The sequence below is a fragment of the Moschus berezovskii genome, chromosome 4 (assembly GCF_049115385.1).
Source record: "Moschus berezovskii isolate FMDL1 chromosome 4, NW_MosBer_1.0, whole genome shotgun sequence".
Lineage (NCBI taxonomy): Eukaryota > Metazoa > Chordata > Mammalia > Artiodactyla > Moschidae > Moschus > Moschus berezovskii.
In genome coordinates, this window is record NC_142463.1 from 72,045,321 (window position 1) to 72,065,901 (window position 20,581).

General features: G+C 46.5%; 1 protein-coding gene across 4 annotated transcripts in view; it reads right to left on the reverse strand.

Annotated features, from left to right (window-relative positions):
• BCAR3 (BCAR3 adaptor protein, NSP family member) overlaps positions 1-20,581 on the reverse strand; it is a 235,242-nt gene that overhangs the window by 22,993 nt on the left and 191,668 nt on the right. For all 4 annotated transcript variants that reach the window (XM_055402228.2, XM_055402227.2, XM_055402226.2 and 1 more), the window contains 2 exons: positions 5,395-5,523; positions 2,010-2,455 (listed from right to left, as the gene is read on the reverse strand). In XM_055402228.2, the coding sequence (XP_055258203.1) occupies positions 2,010-2,455; positions 5,395-5,523 (575 nt within the window). The remainder of the gene's footprint in view (positions 1-2,009; positions 2,456-5,394; positions 5,524-20,581) is intronic.

Here is a 20,581-nt window from a genome sequence, read left to right on the forward strand (position 1 = left end):
TTGCTGAGCTTACTTCTCAGATGTAATGGTTTCACTGGGATTCAGAAAGATGTAATGGAACAGACTGGCAGCAGACCACCAAACAGTGACCATGACCTTTTTTTGGTGCAAGTTTGGCTTTGGGAAATGCTTTGGAGCGTCTATTCAGTCCAACCGCTGAGCTGGTTGTCATCAGCTATTGTGTAAAATCCACTTTTTGTCGTGCATCACAATCAGATTGAAAAATGGTTCATTGTTGTTGCATAGAATAAGAGAAGATGACACTTCAAAATGACAATTTTTAAAATTTGTGGTCAGTTCATCAGGTATCCACTTATCAAGTTTTTTCATCTTTCCAGTTTGCTTCAAGTGTGGAACAACCATAGCATGAGTTCTTTGGCAACTTCCCATGGAGTTTTAAGAGGAGCTTCAAAGATGCTCTCAAATGGTTGTTGTCAACTTTCAATGGCTGGCCACTATGCTCCTCATCTTCCAGGCTCTCGTCTCCTTTGCAAAACTTCTTGAACCACCACTGCATTGTACATTCGTTAAAAGTTCCTGGGCCAAATACACTGTTGATGTTACAAGTTGTCTCTGGTTTTTGACCCATTTTGAACTCGAATAAGAAAATCACTTGAATTTGCTTTTTTTCTAACATCATTTCCATAGTCTAAAATAAATACAATGCACAGCCTCTTGCCAACTCCCCTTTCTCAGCAGTTGGATAACAGGTGCAAGGACTCCTCGCTGCGTGAGAGGCGAGTTCCGTATTAACCCAGGGCACAGCGCATGTAATCGACGGTGGGGCTAGCCCAGCACTCAGTTCTCTGAACTCTTCTCCCCAAAATCCCCCAAGGGTCAGCCTGCAGCCCCCAGGCTCTCAAAGTCTTCTGTCTTAGGAATCACATCTCTTCTGACCTAGTCAATCATCCTTTCTGTGTGGACCAAGTCCTCATCTAAGCCTTCAGGACTAACTTTGCTCCCTAACTCCAGAGCTGTTGCTGGACACTGGCCCTTTGCAAGTCCACAGTCGCACCTCAGATGAAGCAACTGGTTTTCCTCCAATGTCTACTCACTCTGGTCCCTCCTGTGGTATCGGACTTGCCCGTCTCCACCTCCCTGCAAGCAGAGTCTCAGGAAGCCTGGTTCCAAGCCTCTTGACTTTCCTCGATACTCCATCTGCATAGCTGCCTTCCTGCCCCTCTCCCCTCTCACCCTTGGTGCACATCACCGTTCTGTCTTGTTCTTAGGACACTCCATTCCCCACGTTAGGTCTTTGAGGCTCCTCAAACCCCTCAGTCTGGCATGAAAGCCTCCCTGATCTGGTGGGGTCAGCTCCCTAAACCTCCCTCTGTCATCCCCCTGCGTGGACAATCCCTTTGTTCCAGTTCCTCCAGCTTCTGCACTCTGAGCTATGCTTGCCCTTTTCTCACTCTGCAACTCAGGCTCTGTCCGAGCCCTCTCCCTCCAGGGGGACACCCTCCCCTCTGCAGCATCTATCCAAATGTCCGCTAGCTTTCAGACCAGCTGGAATCCTTACCTCCTTCACAAGGTCTCTCCTGGTCAGCCTTCCCCTTCCTCAGCAACTGTACCTTTTTTTTTTTTTTTTGAACCAACTCAACTGACAACTGGGCTTCCCAAGTAGCACTAGTAATAAAGAACCCACCTGCCAATTCAGGAGACCTAATACGCGCAGGCTCAACCCCTGGATTGGAAAGATCCCCTGGAGGAGGGCAAGGCAACCCACTCCAGTATTCTTGCCTGGAGAATCCTGTGGACAGAGGAGCCTGACGGGCTACAGTCTATGGGGTCATAAAGAGTTGGACACGACTGAAGTGGCAGCACGCAGCACAACTGGGAACTAAGCGAGCTCTGTCTTGTGTCAGCGACTCCAACGACACTTGGAGTTCCAGTAACATCTTTCATTGTTCCTCTGCTCCTATGGGAAGCTGCTCTGCTGAGCAGAGCTGGGCCCTGGCAGGTGAGCACCCCCCGTGGTCCCAGCATCACCCGAGGAGGCCCCGACTCACCTGAGGAGGTTGCCCCTGGGCAAGCCCTGCTCTCGGGCCTGGGTGCCGCCCACAGTGAGGCTCAGCCTCTTGGCCGCGTCCGGTCTGCCCTCAGCGAGGCTGCCGTCCTGGGCCCGGTCTGGGGAGGAGGCTCCGTAGCGCTCCTCCAGGCAACGCAGGGGCACCGTCCTGTTGACGGGCTGGAAGATGACGGCTCCGCTCTGCTGCGAGATGGGCCGCCGGTTGCCCACATAGCAGCGCACCAGGCCAGGGATGGAGTCAAAGCTCTCCATCTCAAACTGGTACTGCACGCGGCTGTAGGCCTCACTGAGCCGCACCACTGTCCGGCGGATCTTGAAGTGCTGAGGGAGGTTCTTCCACTGGCAGGTCAGGACGAAGTTTCCCGGGCTGGACAGAGAATCACGAACCAGGAAGTCACCATCTCGCTGCATGAGGTTTTCTGACACCTTTGGGACAGAACGGTGAGTGAGGAACAGGCAAGGCAAGCTTAGCTGCACAACGGACAAGGCAACAATGTCTCTTCTTCCTCAGTTGGCTCTTTATTTTGTAAAATTCTGAGAAGACTCATTCATTCATTTATGAACTATTTGTTGATCACCTACTGTGTGGCATCACCGACTCAGTGGACATGAGTTTGAACAAGCTCTGGGAGGTGGTGAAGGACAGGGAAGCTTGGCGTGCTGCAGTCTATGGGGTTGCAGGGTCAGACATGACTGAACAGCAACAACTGTGTGCCAAGTACTACTGTGGGCACTGCATTTACAGCAGGGAATGAAGCTGAGCCTCCACTGTCTCAGAGCTTCTGTTTTTACTGGAGAGTTTCTATTCTAGTAGGACAAAAAAGGAACAGGTATACTATGTCAGATGTTGTAAAGTTAAGGAAAAAGTAAATTGGGATGGGGGCTGTCCTTTTAAATATGGTGGTTAGGAGGGTATCGGGAGATGACATCTATGCAGACTGAAGGATGTGAAGTGATAAAAACTAAAGAAAATTTGTGTCTGGTGGGTCTGATTCTTTCTCTCCCTGCAACACCTGGAGGAGGATGTTGGTTGTCATCTATGGGTCATCCTCAGAGCCCTCTCCTAAGAAACCCCTCTTTAGGCCTGGTGGGTGGGGAGGAGGAGGGTCTGCATGCAGGTTGAAGCCAGGGACAGTGGAACTAGACCTCTGAGAGTGGCTCTGGGCACACCGATTATTATGCAGGCCTGGAACAAAGTGGCCAGTCTCTCATCCCACAAAGTTATTGGGAAGGTTATATATTTGCATATATAATATATGAGGCATCCCTGGTTGCTCAGTTGGTAAAGAATCTGCCTGCAATTCAGGAGACCTAGGTTCAATCCCTGAGTTGGGAAGATCCCCTTGAGGAGGGCATGGCAAACCACTCCAGTATTCTTGCCTGGAGAATCCCCACAGACAGAGGAGCCATGGCTTCGCAAAGAGTTGGATACGACTTAGCAAATAAGCCGCTGCCACGTAATATACACAAAGCACTAGTACAGTGATGGGAACATAGTAGATGTTAAAAAAATCATTAGATATAAGGATACTGAAGTTTGTAACAAAAGGATAATTTAAACTGTGTTGTACAATGGTTGTTCCCATAGCTAGTCTGCTTGGGTTAGGATTCTGGCTCTTCTGTGAGACAAGTTACTTGTACAAGTTACACTCCACTACACAATCTGTAAACCAGGCTAATATCTCCTACAGATTAGCTATAAGGATTTAAAGGAGTAAAGTGTTAACTATGTATGTGTTAGTCACTCAGTCATGTCTGACTCTCTGCGATTCCATGGACTATATAGCCTGCCAGGTTCCCCTGTCCATGGGATTCTCTAGGCAAGAATGCTGGGGTGGGTAACCATTCCCTTCTCCAGGAGATCTTCCCAATGCAGGGATCGAACTCAGGTCTCCTGCATTGCAGGTGGCTTCTTTACCATCTGAGCCACAGGGGAAGCCCTTAAGAGTTAACTATAATGATCATTATTATTGTTACAGTCTTTAGATATACAATCTAGATGATGTATAGCTGAAAATGTATACTCATGGCAAGTGGGAAACAAATTTTATGATCATGATAAGGAGAATGACAGTGATGACAGACATCAGATTTATAAACTTTGACAAGTTTTCCAGGACCTGCCAACATTTGATCAGCTAGCTCAGAACAGTATGTTACCATGGTTACCTTAAAATTGCATCTTAGCCTTAAAAATGTTTTCACACAGAAATTCCACTTCTTGGAATTGAGCCTGAGGAAATAATTATAGTGATGAACACAGTAGTTATCTTAAAGGGTGTTGGGAGAGTGCCCAATACAGAGTGGAGCAAACAGACGATGGATGCAGACAATGGCGGCTGGTTGAGAACATTTCACAGCAGGAGAGAATTCCCAGGTTACATCGTTAAGGGAAAAAAGTGGGCTGCTAAGCTATAGGCAAAATGAGCTCAAGCTTGATTTGGAAAAGTCTGGCAGGATTTATATAAAAATATTCATAGTGGTTATCTCCAGAAGGGAGAATTATGGGTGAGAGTTTAATTTGCTTCTTTTTTAATTCTATTTTCTATAATCAATTTTAAACTAAAAGAAGAAAAACAAAGTTGAAATAAGAATTATTTCTTTGACGGTGCTGAGAATCTGCTACATTAAAAAAAAAAAACCCATTCACAATATGATGCCCCTCCCCCACGCCCCCTTTCCTGCCCTGTTGTCCTGAGTGACTGACTGGTGGATCATGTTACAATAAAAACTCAAGGAAAATTCTATACCTCAACTCTGCACTTATTTTTCAATTTCTATACTATTAAATACAAAAACATTATTCATGGCTATGACCCAAAGGACAATCACACAAAGTATATTCTGGCCATGAGTCTGTGGTCGCTGGTATAATTCCTCTTCCCCATTTTTGGGCCAGGGGCCGGATAGGGGAAGGGTAGAGAATGGATAATTGCCGGCCCCACTAGGGCACAGGCGGCCTGTTTCTCTGGGTTACCTGCCCTGATGATACCCTCTTTTCACCTGAAATTAAACCACGGCCTTAAGAAGGAAGCAGGCTCCACAGGGTATGAGGCTGCAGGCAGCTGGCCAAGAGTTCAGTTATCTGAACCACAGCCCGCCCTCATATTCCCCGAGGTGCCACCCTGCATGGCAGCCTCCCGCCGGGCCGTGTTTACAGACCACAGAACACCTGCTTTTCCTTCATCCCCTCACTGGCCACGGGCAAATGGACTTTGAATTCCTGACCTTAGCTCTTCCCAAGATCTCCTTAGAAACGGGCCTACGTTAAGTCACCGCAAGCCACTTCATATTATTTCGTTTGGGCTGAACTGAAGCTTGCTCCTAATGGCCCTGGGCATATGACCCTGGGTGCAGGCGGGTACCTGTCGGGGGATGCGGCCATGGTACCAGGCGTGGCTGCGCAGATCCTCACTGCTCAGCAGCAGCTCCTCCTCCAGCTCCTTCTTCAGCCTCTCAGGGGTCCTGTCCATGACGTGCCTCTCCTTGGAGAACTGCAACACAGGGTCCCCAGTCACCAGTGACCTTCCCACCCTGCTCAGACTGGCGAACCCAGGCCAGCCACCCGGAGAAGACGGCCTTGCAGTCAGCTGCTTTGCTATCAAAGCGGTATATGCCCAAAGCCCTGGTCAGGTAGGGGAGCCTGGATAATGATTACAATTAGCTGTGACCTTTCATTTCTCTAGCTGCAAGTGTGCAGTAAAATTTTCACCTGCACGCAGGGACTATGACAGCAGAGTTAGCCAAGCTGTTCCTTTTATCGGTCTGCTCGTGAAGCAGCTGAAAACATGGGGAGCAGGCTGGGCGGCACCAGGGAGAGAGACATGTGTGGGGCATGAGGAACATCGAAGTTGCCTAGGGAGCCTCCTCGTTCTTCTGAACTGTCCTGATACACCACCAGGAAGAACACAGTCCCCACATGGCCCTGGAGGGACAAAACTATCCAAAGTGCTGCCTTGATGACCTGAATTTTTTGCTACCGGCCAACTCCAGTTCAGGATTTAGCTTGCTTTTAGAAACATTTAGAGCAATTGGACAGAATAATGTCTCCTGCATCTTAACAGAAGTCTGAGTTTGTGTTTTGTATGTAATTTTAATTTCATTTTTCTAATATTTCATTTTTCTTATAACAGACTGGAAATTGAAACTTAAAGAACTGGCTCTTCCCTTCAGGCAGTTTGAGAATCACTATATCTAGGTCTTTGCCCAGTAGCCGGGACAGGAGTTCTAGGTGGGAAGCACTCACTGGGGTTTAATTTAGAACCCACGCCCACTTACAACATATGAACTGAGCTTGGACACCTGCCTGGTTCCTAGCAAAACCAGGCTCAGGGACTATGGCTGAAGGTCATACAAGAAGGAAAAAGGTCACGTCCTTGTATTTTCTCAATTTCCCCAGGTTAGCCTCAAAAGCCTGTAGGACTTAGAAAACTATCCTCATCACTCTGCCCGGTACCTTAGCAAGAAAAGAGCCCCCAAATTGCCTTCACTCAAGGAAAAGACCTGGGGGCTTCCATGGTGGCTTAGTGGTAAAGAATACACCTGCCAATTCAGGAGACACAGGTTTGATCCCTGATCCAGGAAGTTCCCACAGGCCGCAGAGCAACTAAGCCCACGTGCCACAACTATTGAGCTACTGCTCTAGAGCCCAGGACGTCAACTACTAAAGCCTGTGCAACCTAGAGTCTGTGCTCTGCAACAAGAGAAAAGCCTGCGCAGCAGTGACGACCCGGCACAGCCAAAAGAAAATAAATAATTTTTTTTTAAAAAAGAAGAAGAAAAAGATTTGGGAATTTATCACTGGATTCTTATCCTCAACCCATGAGGGCGCTGGCAGCAGAATGACTCCTGGGCTGCTTTAGAGGTGAGGCTCTGGCTTACTAATTATTTACTTCTCCCTGCTTCCCTTCCCCTCCACTCCTCACAGTGCAGGCCCTCGGGAGTGTTTGATGGATGAGCTGAATTCCTATCAAAGCGATGCTGATGCTGGCTGCCCATGATGCCCGCAGGCATTAGCAGTGATGTCTGACACTGTCGGCTTCGATCATTAATTATGTACAGGTACATCTGAAGACAGCTCCTGGGGAAGACTTGAGGACAGAATGTAGGTTGTCAACCAGGCCACATGTGCTATTCATTTATTGTCTGTCTCACCTCCTGCTAGATAATCAGCTTCACGAGACCAGAGCCCATCTGCCTACCTAGATGTTGCCCTCGAGAAGTGCATGAACACGTGGGGTACTCCCTACTGACTGAATGAACAGATAACCCAAGATGAGGAAGGTCTGTGACTTTTCTTAGTTATGAAAGTTCTGTTTCCTCTCAAATGATCTGAAACCCTGTTATAGTTGGGTGTGTTGCCACACAGCTACAGGATGATATTCCTCAATATCCCTCTCTTACTGGGAGGTGCAGCCACACGACTAAGTTCTGGCCAAAGAAGGATAAACTGCCACGCTGGTGGGACTTGCAAGCTGAGATGTGATGGCTGGAGCTGCAACACCATCCTGGACCATGAGGAAGATGCCAAGCCACAGGAATGGGGGTGGGGGGGTGGGGCGGACAAAAGGCCTGAACAATCCCGGGTCCCTCACAGCAGTAAGGCCAACACCCCAGCCCTGGATTGCCCATTTCCAGGTCTTCCATATAACCTCTCTTTTTTAAGCCTGTTATTTTAGGTGTTCCTGTCACTAGCAGCTGAGTTAAATCCTAGCTGACACTGTGACCCAGGCCTCTACTTAGCCACCCTGACAATCTGTATGCCCAGCCTAAATCCCTTGTCTTGAGCCCTGAAAATGCAGCAACCAGCAGGTCCCATCCTCTGTATCAGTCCACTGAAACTATTTGCCCTCACCCCTAAAGCTATGGCCATGCTTCTGTTCTCATTCTCCTTGCTCCCTGATACCCAACACCCAGGCCATGTCCCACCACCCTCACCCTCTCTCTCTTTCTCAGCATCTCATCAACATCAAAGTTGTTTTTAACATTTTATACATGACAATCTTTTACTCTATTGAGTAAATAGAGTATTATTATCAATCTATTATCTATTGAGCTAATATTGTTCACACTTGTTACCAAAAATATAAAATCAGCTCTGTTACTTCTGTCCTAAGTCCTTAGAGCAAAGTCCACAATTACTGCTCTCTTCCCCTATGGACTTGAGAGGCAGCACACTCTAGGGAGGTACCTAGAGAAGAGAGAAAAGATCAGAAAGACCGACCCTCTCAAATAATCTGGGACAGAAACCAGACTTCAAAAAATAAGCCCTGAAGCTCTTGCATAATTTGTGAAAAGTCAGGAGGTTACACAGTTGTCTAGACTTGTATTTTAAAAGAGGAGCAGGAGAAGGAAAAGGGAGGGAGATGGGGAGAGAGAGGCTAGAGGGGAGGGTGGGAGACAGAGCCACAGTGAGCAAGAACTGCAAAGGGCTCCTTCTTTCAAGCTGGTGAGGGCTGGTTCTACTGCGTTAAAAGGAGCCAGGTGGGCTGCTGGGAGCGTCTGCTTCAGCAGATGACGCGGGCAATGTCTCCCAAACAACTGAAGAGGCGATTCAAAAGTCACCCACAGGTGACTGATCACCCTCATGATGAAATAGTGGTTAAATGGAGGGAGGATGGCTTCTAGAACCTTCACTTGTAGTTTTAATAATATATATTAACACAACTTTTATTTTTCTCAAGTGCCTGTTTTATGAACTCTTGACCTTGGTGACTCTGATTTTGCCACTGTAGGTAAGTATTTTGATCAGCTATTAACCCCATGGGGGGTAAGGGGTGACCATATAAGAAAGTTTGGCAAAATCTATCCATTTGAGAGCACTGTGACTGGTACTTATGCACCTTGGGGACCAGGAATGACCAGGATGCATCACCCATACCTGCGACACTTGGCAGAATTCTGATAGTTTCCCCCAAACAACAGAACCTTTGCTAACAGCACACCCTTCCACTTAACTGCTCCCATCTGGCAGACATTTGAAATTTCTTCTGAAATGCCGCCATATTGGATAATTTAGGGGTCTTACTGGCTACGAAGTAAATTCTAGTGATTTAAGGTAACACAACAGAACCTCAGCAATGGTTTTTCTTTTTGTTTTAATTGGAGGCTAATTACTTTATAGTATTGTAGTGATTTTTGCCATACATTCACACGAATCAGTCATGGATGTACATGTGTCCCCCATCCTGAACCCCCCCGGGTTTTTATCCCATTTGCATGGTCATCCGTATCCTCTGAATTGATACTACTAATGAATCCTCCCGCCCTTCCTTCTAAGGGGAGCCTAGATGAGAGAAGCTCTCACTCATACACTGTTCACGTGCACTGTTATTTCATGCACAGCCCAGAATTCAGCACGAGAGGCTGATAAGGGACAGGTCCCAGCCCTCCGACAGCTTCTGGTCTTGGGAAAATAGGGAGGACACGGCACATCTTTCATACCCGGTCAAGTCCCCACAGCCTTCTCTCCAGGCTGGTCTCTTCCAGCTCTTTCACATGTGTTTCCACACACATCTTCTGAATCCAGTGTGTTTCAAAGACTGGCTGGACCCAAGTCATTCTCAGTCTGCAGTGGGCACCATGCACCCAAGCAAGTGTAATTTCAGCTCTGCTCTCAGGAGGGTTACACTGGACAGAAGTGCACTGCTCACCAGCCCTTTGGACTTTACATTCTTCAACTGCCAGACAGAGACAGCACGGAAATAATTAGGAATAATCAGTGTCTCAGACAAATGCTATAGATGTTACTAATGACCACCTTATAGCTGTACAACTTTTTCTTCAGGCTCAAATTCTCCATTTGTCCTTAACTTTGAACTTCATTCCAAGCAGATAAGTCTGATTCCTTGTCTCTCAAGCCTCTTATCTTTAGGGATTTTTCTGTACCAGCACAGGCTCTGGCCACCCTGAACTCCTCTGCACACAGCAGCCGAGGCACACAACTTCCAGAGGGAGGGAGGATGCTAGGCTTTGGATCAAGAACATTCTGCCCATGAGCCTTGCCAGGTTCATCCTAGGGACCAATCCCACTCGCAGCCACCATAAGAGAAAGATGCAGTCTGGACACACATCTTCTGCTCCACATCTTCCCTGAGTTGGATCCATCAGAGATTTGAGAGCAGTTGCTTTTTTTTTGGAGGGGGACGGAAGGGTGTAAGAAAATGTGCTGTGTACGTAAATTAAGTAAGAAGCATACCTTGATCAGGAAAGAAAAGGAAGGAGAGGAAGGAGGGAGGGCGGACTTAGTAACTACTGTGTCAGAATTACCCACTCACATAGTTCCACTTCTCAGACTTCATCTGGTCCCAATCCTTAGCACTGGGATCTGAGATGAGAGGCAGGTAAGCTGGTAACCATGGCAAAGGAAGGGATGGATGAGGTCCACAACTGTCCAACCACACTCAAGTTGAGCTGGAAAGTTCATTAATACTATTATTATTGCTTCTCATGGAGATCTGAGTCTAACTACTACTGTCCTATTGCTGGCATTTCCATAACCCTAATACCAATGAATGTTACAGCACAGCCTTTAAGAGCTCGGGCCAGCCTGCCCGCTACACCCACAAGCCACTGTACCACTCACCAGCTGTGGGGCTTAGGGCAAGTGACTTCACCTCTCTGTAGAGCTCCCGGTCTTCACAATGAGGATAATAGTGTATGATGAGAGGTTAATAAGGATGAAATGCATCAATATCTGTGAAGCACTTATACCATGGTATACAGACAGCACTGTTAACGGTTTTTATAGACACATCAGAACACTATTCTGGTTAACTAGAATGGAAGGTTTACGTTTGAGATGTTTAAGGTCTGATGCACAACCATGATGAAGCGGGCAGGCTGGTATTTGGGAGGAAAGCAGCCTGGTACTTGTTTACGTGTCCACTGTCTACTTCAGTCCTCTTAAGAAACCTCACTGTCCACCTGCCCCAGGTCCTCTGGTCCAGTTTTGTGGCCAGGACCGGTCCTGGCTTGCTGAGGTTGGCTCTGAAAATCACTCTAATCTGGAATGCACATCTCTGGAGCCTCACATGGCAGGCAAGTCTGGTCTTGACTTGCTGGAATAGCTGGAGCCCAGGAGATGCTTGGAAAACACATTCTGGAGGCACAGAGCCAGCTCCGCCGACGTGCTGGGAACCTCAATTAATGAGGAAACTTACATTTCAACAGTTCTCCGAGGAAAAAAAGCTGGTCCAACTGGGGGAGGAACAGCTCGGGTCTCGTCTTGAGAGGGCTGTGTGATGTATGATCCTGCATTTCAAATCAGGCATAACAATGGGACCCAGCCTCTCAGGAGGTTTGCTTCCTAAGTGTGTGTGTGGGGAGGGGGCGCGGGGGGGTGCGATGAGGGAGGTGTGTGTACCACAATCGCAGTGGGTGGGAAAGGCCCAGAGCAGCTCATTTGTATGTAGGAGACAGTTGAGAGGATTAGAAAAAGATGGCATCTGCATTATAATTAATATTTATTTTACTCTCTCCCTGCCTGTAAGAAAAGCTTCCCAGTTCCCACAGAATTTTAAATTGTGCAAAGTCATGGAAAGACCATGTCCCCAGGCTGGGAGCTGTGTGTGGAAAGGAAAAGATTGTGAGGTGCCGTCGTGGGGCCACTGACAGATAGCTCAACTGGTAAAGAATCCGTCTGCAATGCAGGAGATTCCGGTTCAATTCCTGAGTCTGGAAGATCCCCTGGAGAAGGGCATGGCAACCCACTCCAGTATTCTTGCCTGGAGAATCCCCATGGAGAGAGATGCCTGGTAGGCTACAGTTCATGGGATCACAAAGGGTCGGACACGACTGAGTGACTAAGCACAGCACAGGCTGCTGGCGGGCAGTGACAGCCGGGGGCTACCCTCCCGAGGGCACAGTCTCCTGGAAGTTCAACACATCCCTGAGTGCTGAAGGCAGAGCACTAAATTCTTATCCCTGCCCCTCCAGCTCTTAGTCTGGGGGAAATTACACCTCCTGTTGATCCTTTGATTTTCCTCTGCGTCAAAAGGGCTCCCTACGGGACAGGGAGGAGGAAGGAGAGGATAGGTTATCAGGGTTGGCCCTTGAGGGTAAAACTCGAGAAGAGGGAGAGTGCTTTGGGCATCTGAGCTAAGAGCACCTTGGCTTTATCAGATGGAGGTTCTGGCTGGGGTGGGGAGGGCTGAAGCAGGCAGAGACATCCGGTCCCAACAGCGCTTTTCTCTTCTCCAAGAGAGCTCTATCTTTTCTCTAAGTATGTGGTTCAGACTTACTTCTCTGGCCATTGCTGGCTGACCCAAGCTGGCCCAATCAGAGTTCTTCCTGGGATCTTTCTAAGTGAGCTGAGTAAAAGACACCCTACCTGCTCGGAAAATATCATGAGACTGGAAGTATGGAGCTTGCTTCACTTTTTGACCCACAGTGTGGATGAGCCTGGGCTGGGAGGATGAAATCATTGTGGGAAGAGAAGAGGAGCAAGAGAGGGAAGTGTCAAGTGGCATGCATGTCCCTAACCCCAGGGGATTTCATCAACTTGTAAACTCCCCTGTAACCTCAGTTAGTTTGCACTGGACTCCTGTCACTTGTGACCAGAGAAGTCCTGACCCAGGAAGGTGGGGACAGGATGGATCAGACAGAGGGGCACTGCAGGCTGAGGGCTTAGACCTCCACACTCCAGACAGTAAGGGTTATTGACAATTTCTGCCCGGGACGTCAACAGGTACCAAGAAAGAGATGCTTTTAGACAGATCAATCTGGCTGCAGTGAGCAGAAGGGACTGGAAGGGGCTGGGGTTAGTGGCACAAGGCCAGTTCAGTCTTTTGAAAGGTGCTGATGATGCCCAAATCCCCATTTCCAGCCTTTAGAACTGGTGCCGTGGTACGATATTTACCAGAATCCACTTCAGAGCTCAGATGTCAATATGGATAAACGGAACTCATCTTCTCTGGAAAGCCTGCTCTTCTCCCCCTCCCCCAGACACCGGCACCTCCTCTGCCCTCATTACTCACACGAGAACCCTCAGAACTGGCTTCCACTGATCAAGCAATTCCTGATTCTCCCTCTCACTAAGGTCCATTTTAATCCCCATGAAGGTTACCCTGTCCTGTTCTCCCTGAACCTTCACAATCGTCTCCTGACAATTTCCCTACCTCCGTGGTCCAGTGGTACAACCACTGCCTACAAAGCCACAAACTTCTATCGTTCCTGCTCAGGGACTTTAGTCAAGGGGTGTCTAGGGCTCAGTCACTAGGGCTGACATGAGTCACAGTCTCTCCCAACCCCTCTTCCCCCGCAAACAGACAGGCTTCGTACATCTGGTCTGCACTCTCCCAGGGCTCAGACCTGGGACACAGACATGCATCCTGCCCTCTCCTCCCAGATTCCTGAGCTTTGAACACATTACATTTCTCACAGCCGCATGAGCTAAAGCACCACCCTGGCCGTATACTGATATCTCATATAGGGAGCCAGGTCTGAATTCAATAGAAGGCCCAGGTCACGAGAAGGTGTGGATACATAAGTGGAGACGTCTTTGTGGGTCCCCAGAAATAAGTGGCAGAGGCACAAGGGCACTGCTATAAAGTGGTGGAATCCATGAAAGTGTTAGTAGCTCAGTTGTGTCCGGCTCTTTGCGACCTCATGGACTATAGCCTGCCAGGCTCCTCTGTCTATGGAATTCTCCAGACAAGAATACTGGAGTGGGTTGCCATTCCCTTTTCCAGGAGATCTTCCCGACCCAGGGATCGAACCTAGGTCTCCTGTAACGCGGGCAGATTCTATACCATTGAGCCACCAAGGAAGCCCCTGAGTCAGCATATTTGGGGCATTAAAGCTTTCTGGACTTTATTTAAAGGGTCCACATGTTCTAAAGGGTCACAGTATTCTACAAATAAAATCCAAAGGCCAGAGGTGCCCTTCTCCATCTGAACGTGAGTTCCCTTTCTGAGGTGCACTGACCAGGGCCCTGGCTGATCACTGGGACCTTCCCCAACTTCCCAAACGCACAGTCTTTCATATCCCTCCTCCAGAAACAGCAACCCCTCTGTAAGTGCCACTGTGCAGCCTGGTTGGAGCCCAGGCTGGTGAATGGGGAGAGGCTAGAGGAGAGATGGACAAGGAGGCAGGCCTCGAAGGTCACACTGAATTAGTCTGATTACATCAAAGGGAGCAGGGAATCCGCTGTCACATACTGCACAGTGGGGCCAAGGCTCTCCGCCAGGCATGAGCTACTGGGGGCCAGAGGCCAAGGCTCATTAGTCTTTGGCTCCCAGAGTCTAGCCTGTGATTGGCACACAGCGTGTGTCCAGTAACCACTTATCGACTGGAACCCTACCTGCCTTCTTGCCCTCCATGTGGCAGCTTCCTTGTCACTGGGTGGGGAGAAAAAGAGAGTTTGAAGGCTGGTTAAGAACAGGTGACGAAAAACAGGCATAGGTCAACAGAACACAAAAGAGAGCCCAGAAATGAACCCACACTTTTATGGGCAATTCATCAGTGACAATGGGGGCAAGAATATACAGTGGGGGAAAGTCAACCTCTTCAATAAATGGTGTTGGGAAAACTGCACAGTTACGTGTAAAAGAATCAAATGAGACTCCTTTCTCACACCACATACAAAAATAAACTCAAAATGGATTAAAGACTTAAATGTGAGACCTGAAACTACAAAAACTTCTAGAAGAAAACATAATGCATTCCTTGACATCAGTCTTCATAATTTTTTCCTCCTCAGGCAAGGCAAACAAAAGCAAAACCAATGGGACTGCATCAAGCTAGAAACCTTTTGCACAATGATGGAAACTATTAATAAAATGAAAAGGTCTCCGGCTAAATAGATATTTGACAACAATATATCTGATAAGGGGTTAATATTTTAAATATACAGAGAATTCATACAACTCAAGAGCAAAAACCAAACAACCCGACTTTTTAAAATGGGTAGAGGATCTAGATAAATATTTATCCAAATAAGACCTAATAGATGGCCAACAGACACGTGAAAAGATGCTTACCATCACAAATCATCAGGGAAATATAAGCCAAAACCACAATGAGACATCACTTCACACCAATCAGAATGGCTATTATTTTTTTTTTTTTTTAACAGAGGAAAATTTATGCGTCGAACCTGGACTGGTCACTTATGATAATATACATGCTACAATTCCATTCTCCCCAATCATTCCACCTTCACCCTCTCCCACAGAGTCCCAAAGACTGTTCTAAATGCCTATGTCTCTTTTGCAGTCTCTTAAATGCCTATGTCTCTTTTGCAGTCTCTTTAAATGCCTATGTCTCTTTTGCAGTCTACAATAGAATGGCTATTATTAAAATGACAACAAGATAATACAAGTTGGAGAAAGGGGATTCCTGGCACACTATTGGTGGAAATGTAAATGGGTATAGAAGCTGTGGAAAACAGTACAGAGACTTCTCAAAAAATTTAAAACAGAACTACCATAAGATTCAGCAATCCCACTCCTAGATATTTATCTGAAGACAACAAAAACACTAACTAGAAAAAAATTATGCACCACTGTGTTCACCGCAGTGTTATTTACCATAGCCAAGATATGGAAGCAATCTAAGTGCCCATCAACAGATGAATCGATAAGAAGACTTGGCATATATACACAATGAAATATAACTCGGCCATAATAAAAAAGAAACCTTGCCATTTGTGACGTGAATGGACCCAGAGGGTATCATGATAAGTGAAATAAGTCAGGAAAAGACAAATACCATAGAATTTCAGTTACACGTGAAATCTAAAAAACAAACCAAGGAACTTACATAACGAAACAGAAACAGACTCACAGATACAGAGAACAAACAGGAGGGAGTGGGGTTGGGGGAGGAGAGAAATAGGTGAGGAAGAGTAAGAAGGACAAACTTCCAGGTGCAAAACAAATGAGTCAGGGGATGAAATGTACAGTGGGGGGAACACAGTCAAGAATCATGCAATGTATTTGTATGCTGACAGATGGTAACTAAACATGGTGATCATATCAATGTATGGAAATAGCAACTCATTATGTTACATGACAGGAATTAACATAGTGTTATATACATCCACAGTACTTCAAAAACAAACAAACTCATAGGGGAAAAAAAGATCAAATTTGTAGTTACTAGAGGCCAGGGTCGGGGGAGGGAGAATTGGATGAAGGCAAGCAAAAAGTTCAAGATAAATAAGATCTAGGGATTTATGGACAACATGATAAATTAATACTGCTTCAATATTATTGCCTGGGAAATCCCATGGAGAGAGGAGCCTGGCAGGCTACAGTCCATGGGGTTGCAAAGAGTTGGACACGACTGAGTGACTGAACACATACGCATGTATGTTACAAATGTTAACACGTATGTTAAGAGAGTAAATCCTGAGTTCTCATCACAAGGAAAACAAATACATTTTTTCTATTTTTTTTTATCTACACAAGATGATAGATGTTCACTAAACTTATTGTGATAATCATTTCATGATGTATGTAAGTCAAATCATTATGCTGTACACTTTATATAGCTCTGTATGTCAGTTATATCTCAATAAAACTGGAAGAAAAAAAAGAGCAGGTGATCCTGGCCACCTCTCTAGACGTCTCTTAACTCGCGTCTGTCTACCTCTGGGGGTACTAGTACCCACTTCACTGGGCTACCTGGCCTCATGTTCAGTTCAGTTCAGTTCAGTCGCTCAGTCGTGTCCGACTCTCCGCGACCCCATGAATCACAGCACGCCAGGCCTCCCTGTCCATCACCAACTCCCGGAGTACACTCAAACTCATGTCCACAGAGTCGGTGATGCCATCCAGCCATCTCATTCTCCGTCGTCCCCTTCTCCTCCCGCCCCCAACCTTTCCCAGCATCAGAGTCTTTTCCAGTGAGTCAACTCGTCGCATGAGGTGGCCAAAGTATTGCAGTTTCAGCTTTAGCATCAGTCCCTCCAATGAACATCCAGGATTGATCTCCCAGTGTGCCTAGTACACAGTATGTGTTCATATGGAACAGTGTAGAATTTGAAGCCCCTTTAAAGATACCTCTTAGCTACAAAAATAGAGTTGCTTCACCCACTAAAGAATTTTTTTATTTTTAAAGAATTATACAATCCATCAGAAGGTTTTAGAGATATCTGGTCTTTGAGAATTTAGCTCAAATGGAATAAAAAAGCTAGGAGTTGAAACTACCAATTTCTGCTCAGGTGTAGGTGTGTTTATTCTCTTCATTTCAGTTCCAAGTTAATAGTTTCTGGGTCTTTGAGTACCGCTAAATGCTTCCATCTGTGCAGAGTGACGCTGATCACCTGTAAGACGGCACCGTCCCTTGGTGACATGTGTCTCCGTATGAACACACACATGCAGTGACTCCAGCCAGCCACACACCCACAGCACACAGGACAGGGAAGCAGCCTGAGAGTGCAGGGAAGTTGCGTGTTTTGTGCAAGGGCTGAGAGGTCCTGGTACAGAGATGACGTGTCCTTTGGGGCCCAGGCAGCTTAGTCATCAACATGTTTTTTTGTTGAATTTTTAAGATTGGGATGATTTTCTAGTCATTCATTCTATGATCAAGGTTGGGAACTGACTTGCTTAAGATAAAAAAGGAGGCTGGACAGAAATGTGCAGAAGAAAACAGAGGGAGAGGGAGAGGGAGGGCGTTTCCAGGCTGCTCTATCCTAGTTTAGAACGTCGGGCCACCACAGCCAGAGAGCTATCAAGCTCTCAAACAAAAGTCCCTTTCTTCTGCACAGGGATGATTTTCTCAGCTGAGGGAGAGATCCACAACAGTCCAGGCTGCTCGTCAGGTTCAACCAAACAACTCCGCAGGTCACGTTTCTCCAGAAGCCTCATCCAGAAATTACGATCACAAACAAAAGTATCAGTCTCACTGCAAGTAAAACTGGTCTCATTTCTGAGCAAAGACCATGTCCTCTGATGAACTGGTGGGAAACCCCTCTGGGTCTGCCATGTACTGTCCCTAAGTTGGCTGGAGCCAGGGCAACACAGGAGTCCAGGTAAACAGACCCTCATCTGAAATGTGCTGAACTCCTTGCATGTGGTGATGTGATGGCTGCACCATTTGGATCCCTAACAAACGCTGTAAACACACGAAGAGGTGGAGCTCCCCCATCTTGGAAAAACCACACTGTCGATCACCTTTACTGGAGTATTCTGAAGCCTCACCAAGGACTGTCTTATAAAGTAAATCCACCGAAAAATAAGATACTTTGGAGAGTTCAGAAACTCAGCTCCTTTGAACCACTGCTCTGTGCTGAATTTTAAGCAGTGGGCCAGTTTATAACCACATTCCAAAGTATATCAAGGGCTTCCAGAGATCCAACTGGTATTTTTACCATTGAACACCAGCATAAATTGATTACGAAGGCACGGAATGAATAAATCCCAATTACTTCTGCACTCTTAACCTTAACCACAGGCTGAAAAACAAAAACCCACTTCTCCACCAGTTTCAGGCCCAACAATTTTTAGTACAAACCCTCAGCTGTTTCAATCCGAGGTAGAATGGAAGGAAACGGGATGGTGCTTGTGGCAATCCTAAGACCTTGAAATGAAACAATTCATATACCGGTTTCTGGGTCACCTTTGATTGACACTTGCTGGTTTTCATGGCTTGCCCAGAAATATTTTATTATAATCCAAAGATAAGTGAGGAAAAGCTTGAATTACTAATCCAACTTTTCCCACTGGGGTGCTAGGTTAGACAAATACAGTTTCTCACTCTAATAACTGACCAAAACCAAAGTCTCTACTTAAGAAAACACTTAATTTTGCAACTAAAAGTCCAAAGAGAAGAAATGTTAAATTCAAATTTTAAGTCTCCTTATATCAAGGGAACATTTCATGCAAAGATGGGCTCGATAAAGGACAGAAATGGTATGGACCTAACAGAAGCAGAAGATATTAAGAAGAGGTGGCAAGAATACACAGAAGAACTGTACAAAAAAGATCTTCACGACGAAGATAATCACGATGGCGTGATCACTCACCTGGAACCAGACATGTTGGAATGTGAAGTCAAGTGGGCCTTAGAGAGCATCACTATGAACAAAGCTAGTGGAGGTGATCGAATTCCAATTGAGCTATTTCAAATCCTGAAAGATGATGCTATGAAAGTACTGCACACAATATGCCAGCAAATTTGGAAAACTCAGCAGTGGCCACAGAACTGGAAAAGGTCAGTCTTCATTCCAATCCCAAAGAAAGGGAATGCCAAAGAATGCTCAAACTACTGCACAATTGCACTCATCTCACACGCTAGTAAAGTCATGCTCAAAATTCTCCAAGCCAGGCTTCAGCAATATGTGAACCGTGAACTTCCAGATGTTCAAGCAGGTTTTAGAAAAGGCAGAGGAACCAGAGATCAAATTGCCAACATCCACTGGATCATGGAGAAAGCAAGAGAGTTCCAGAAAAACATCTATTTCTGCTTCATTGACTATGCCGAAGCCTTTGACTGTGTGGATCACAATAAACTGTGGAACATTCTGAAAGAGATGGGAATACCAGACCACCTGACCTGCCTCTTGAGAAACCTGTATGCAGGTCAGGAAGCAACAGTTAGAACTGGACATGGAACAACAGACTGGTTCCAAATAGGAAAAGGAGTACGTCAAGGTTGTATACTGTCACCCTGTTTATTTAACTTATATGCAGAGTACATCATGAGGAATGCTGGGCTGGAAGAAGCACAAGCTGGAATCAAGATTGCCAGGAGAAATATCAATAATCTCAGATATGCAGATGACACCACCCTTATGGCAGAAAGTGAAGAGGAACTCAAAGGCCTCTTGATGAGGGTGAAAGAGGAGAGTGAAAAGTTTGGCTTGAAGCTCAACATTCAGAAAACAAAGATCATGGCATCTGGTCCCATCACTTCATGGGAAATAGATGGGGAAACAGTGTCAGACTTTATTTTTTTGGGCTCCAAAATCACTGCAGATGCTGATTGCGGCCAGGAAATTAAAAGACGCTTACTCCTTGGAAGGAAAGTTATGACCAACCTAGATAGCATGTTAAAAAGCAGAGACATTACTTTGCCAACCAAGGTCCGTCTAGTCAAGGCTGTGGTTTTTCTCGTGGTCATGTATGGATGTGAGAGTTGGACTGTGAAGAAAGCTGATCGCCGAAGAATTGATGCTTTTGAACTGTGGTGCTGGAGAAGACTCTTGAGAGTCCCTTGGACTGTGAGGAGAGTCAACCAGTCCATTCTAAAGGAGATCAATCCTGGGTGTTCATTGGAAGGACTGATGCTAAAGCTGAAACTCCAATACTTTGGCCACCTCATGTGACGAGTTGACTCACTGGAAAAGTCTGATGCTAGGAGGGATTGGGGGTGGGAGGAGATGGGGACGACAGAGAATGAGATGGCTGGATGGCATCACCGACTCGATGGACATGAGTTTGAGTGAACTCCGGGAGTTGGTGATGGACAGGGAGGCCTGGCATGCTGTGATTCATGGGGTCACAAAGAGTCGGACACGACTGAGCGGCTGAACTGAACTGATTTGGTAGGTAAAAGCAAATAGTGGCATGGGCAGTTGGGCATTTTGGCCTGGCCCAGCTCAGCGGT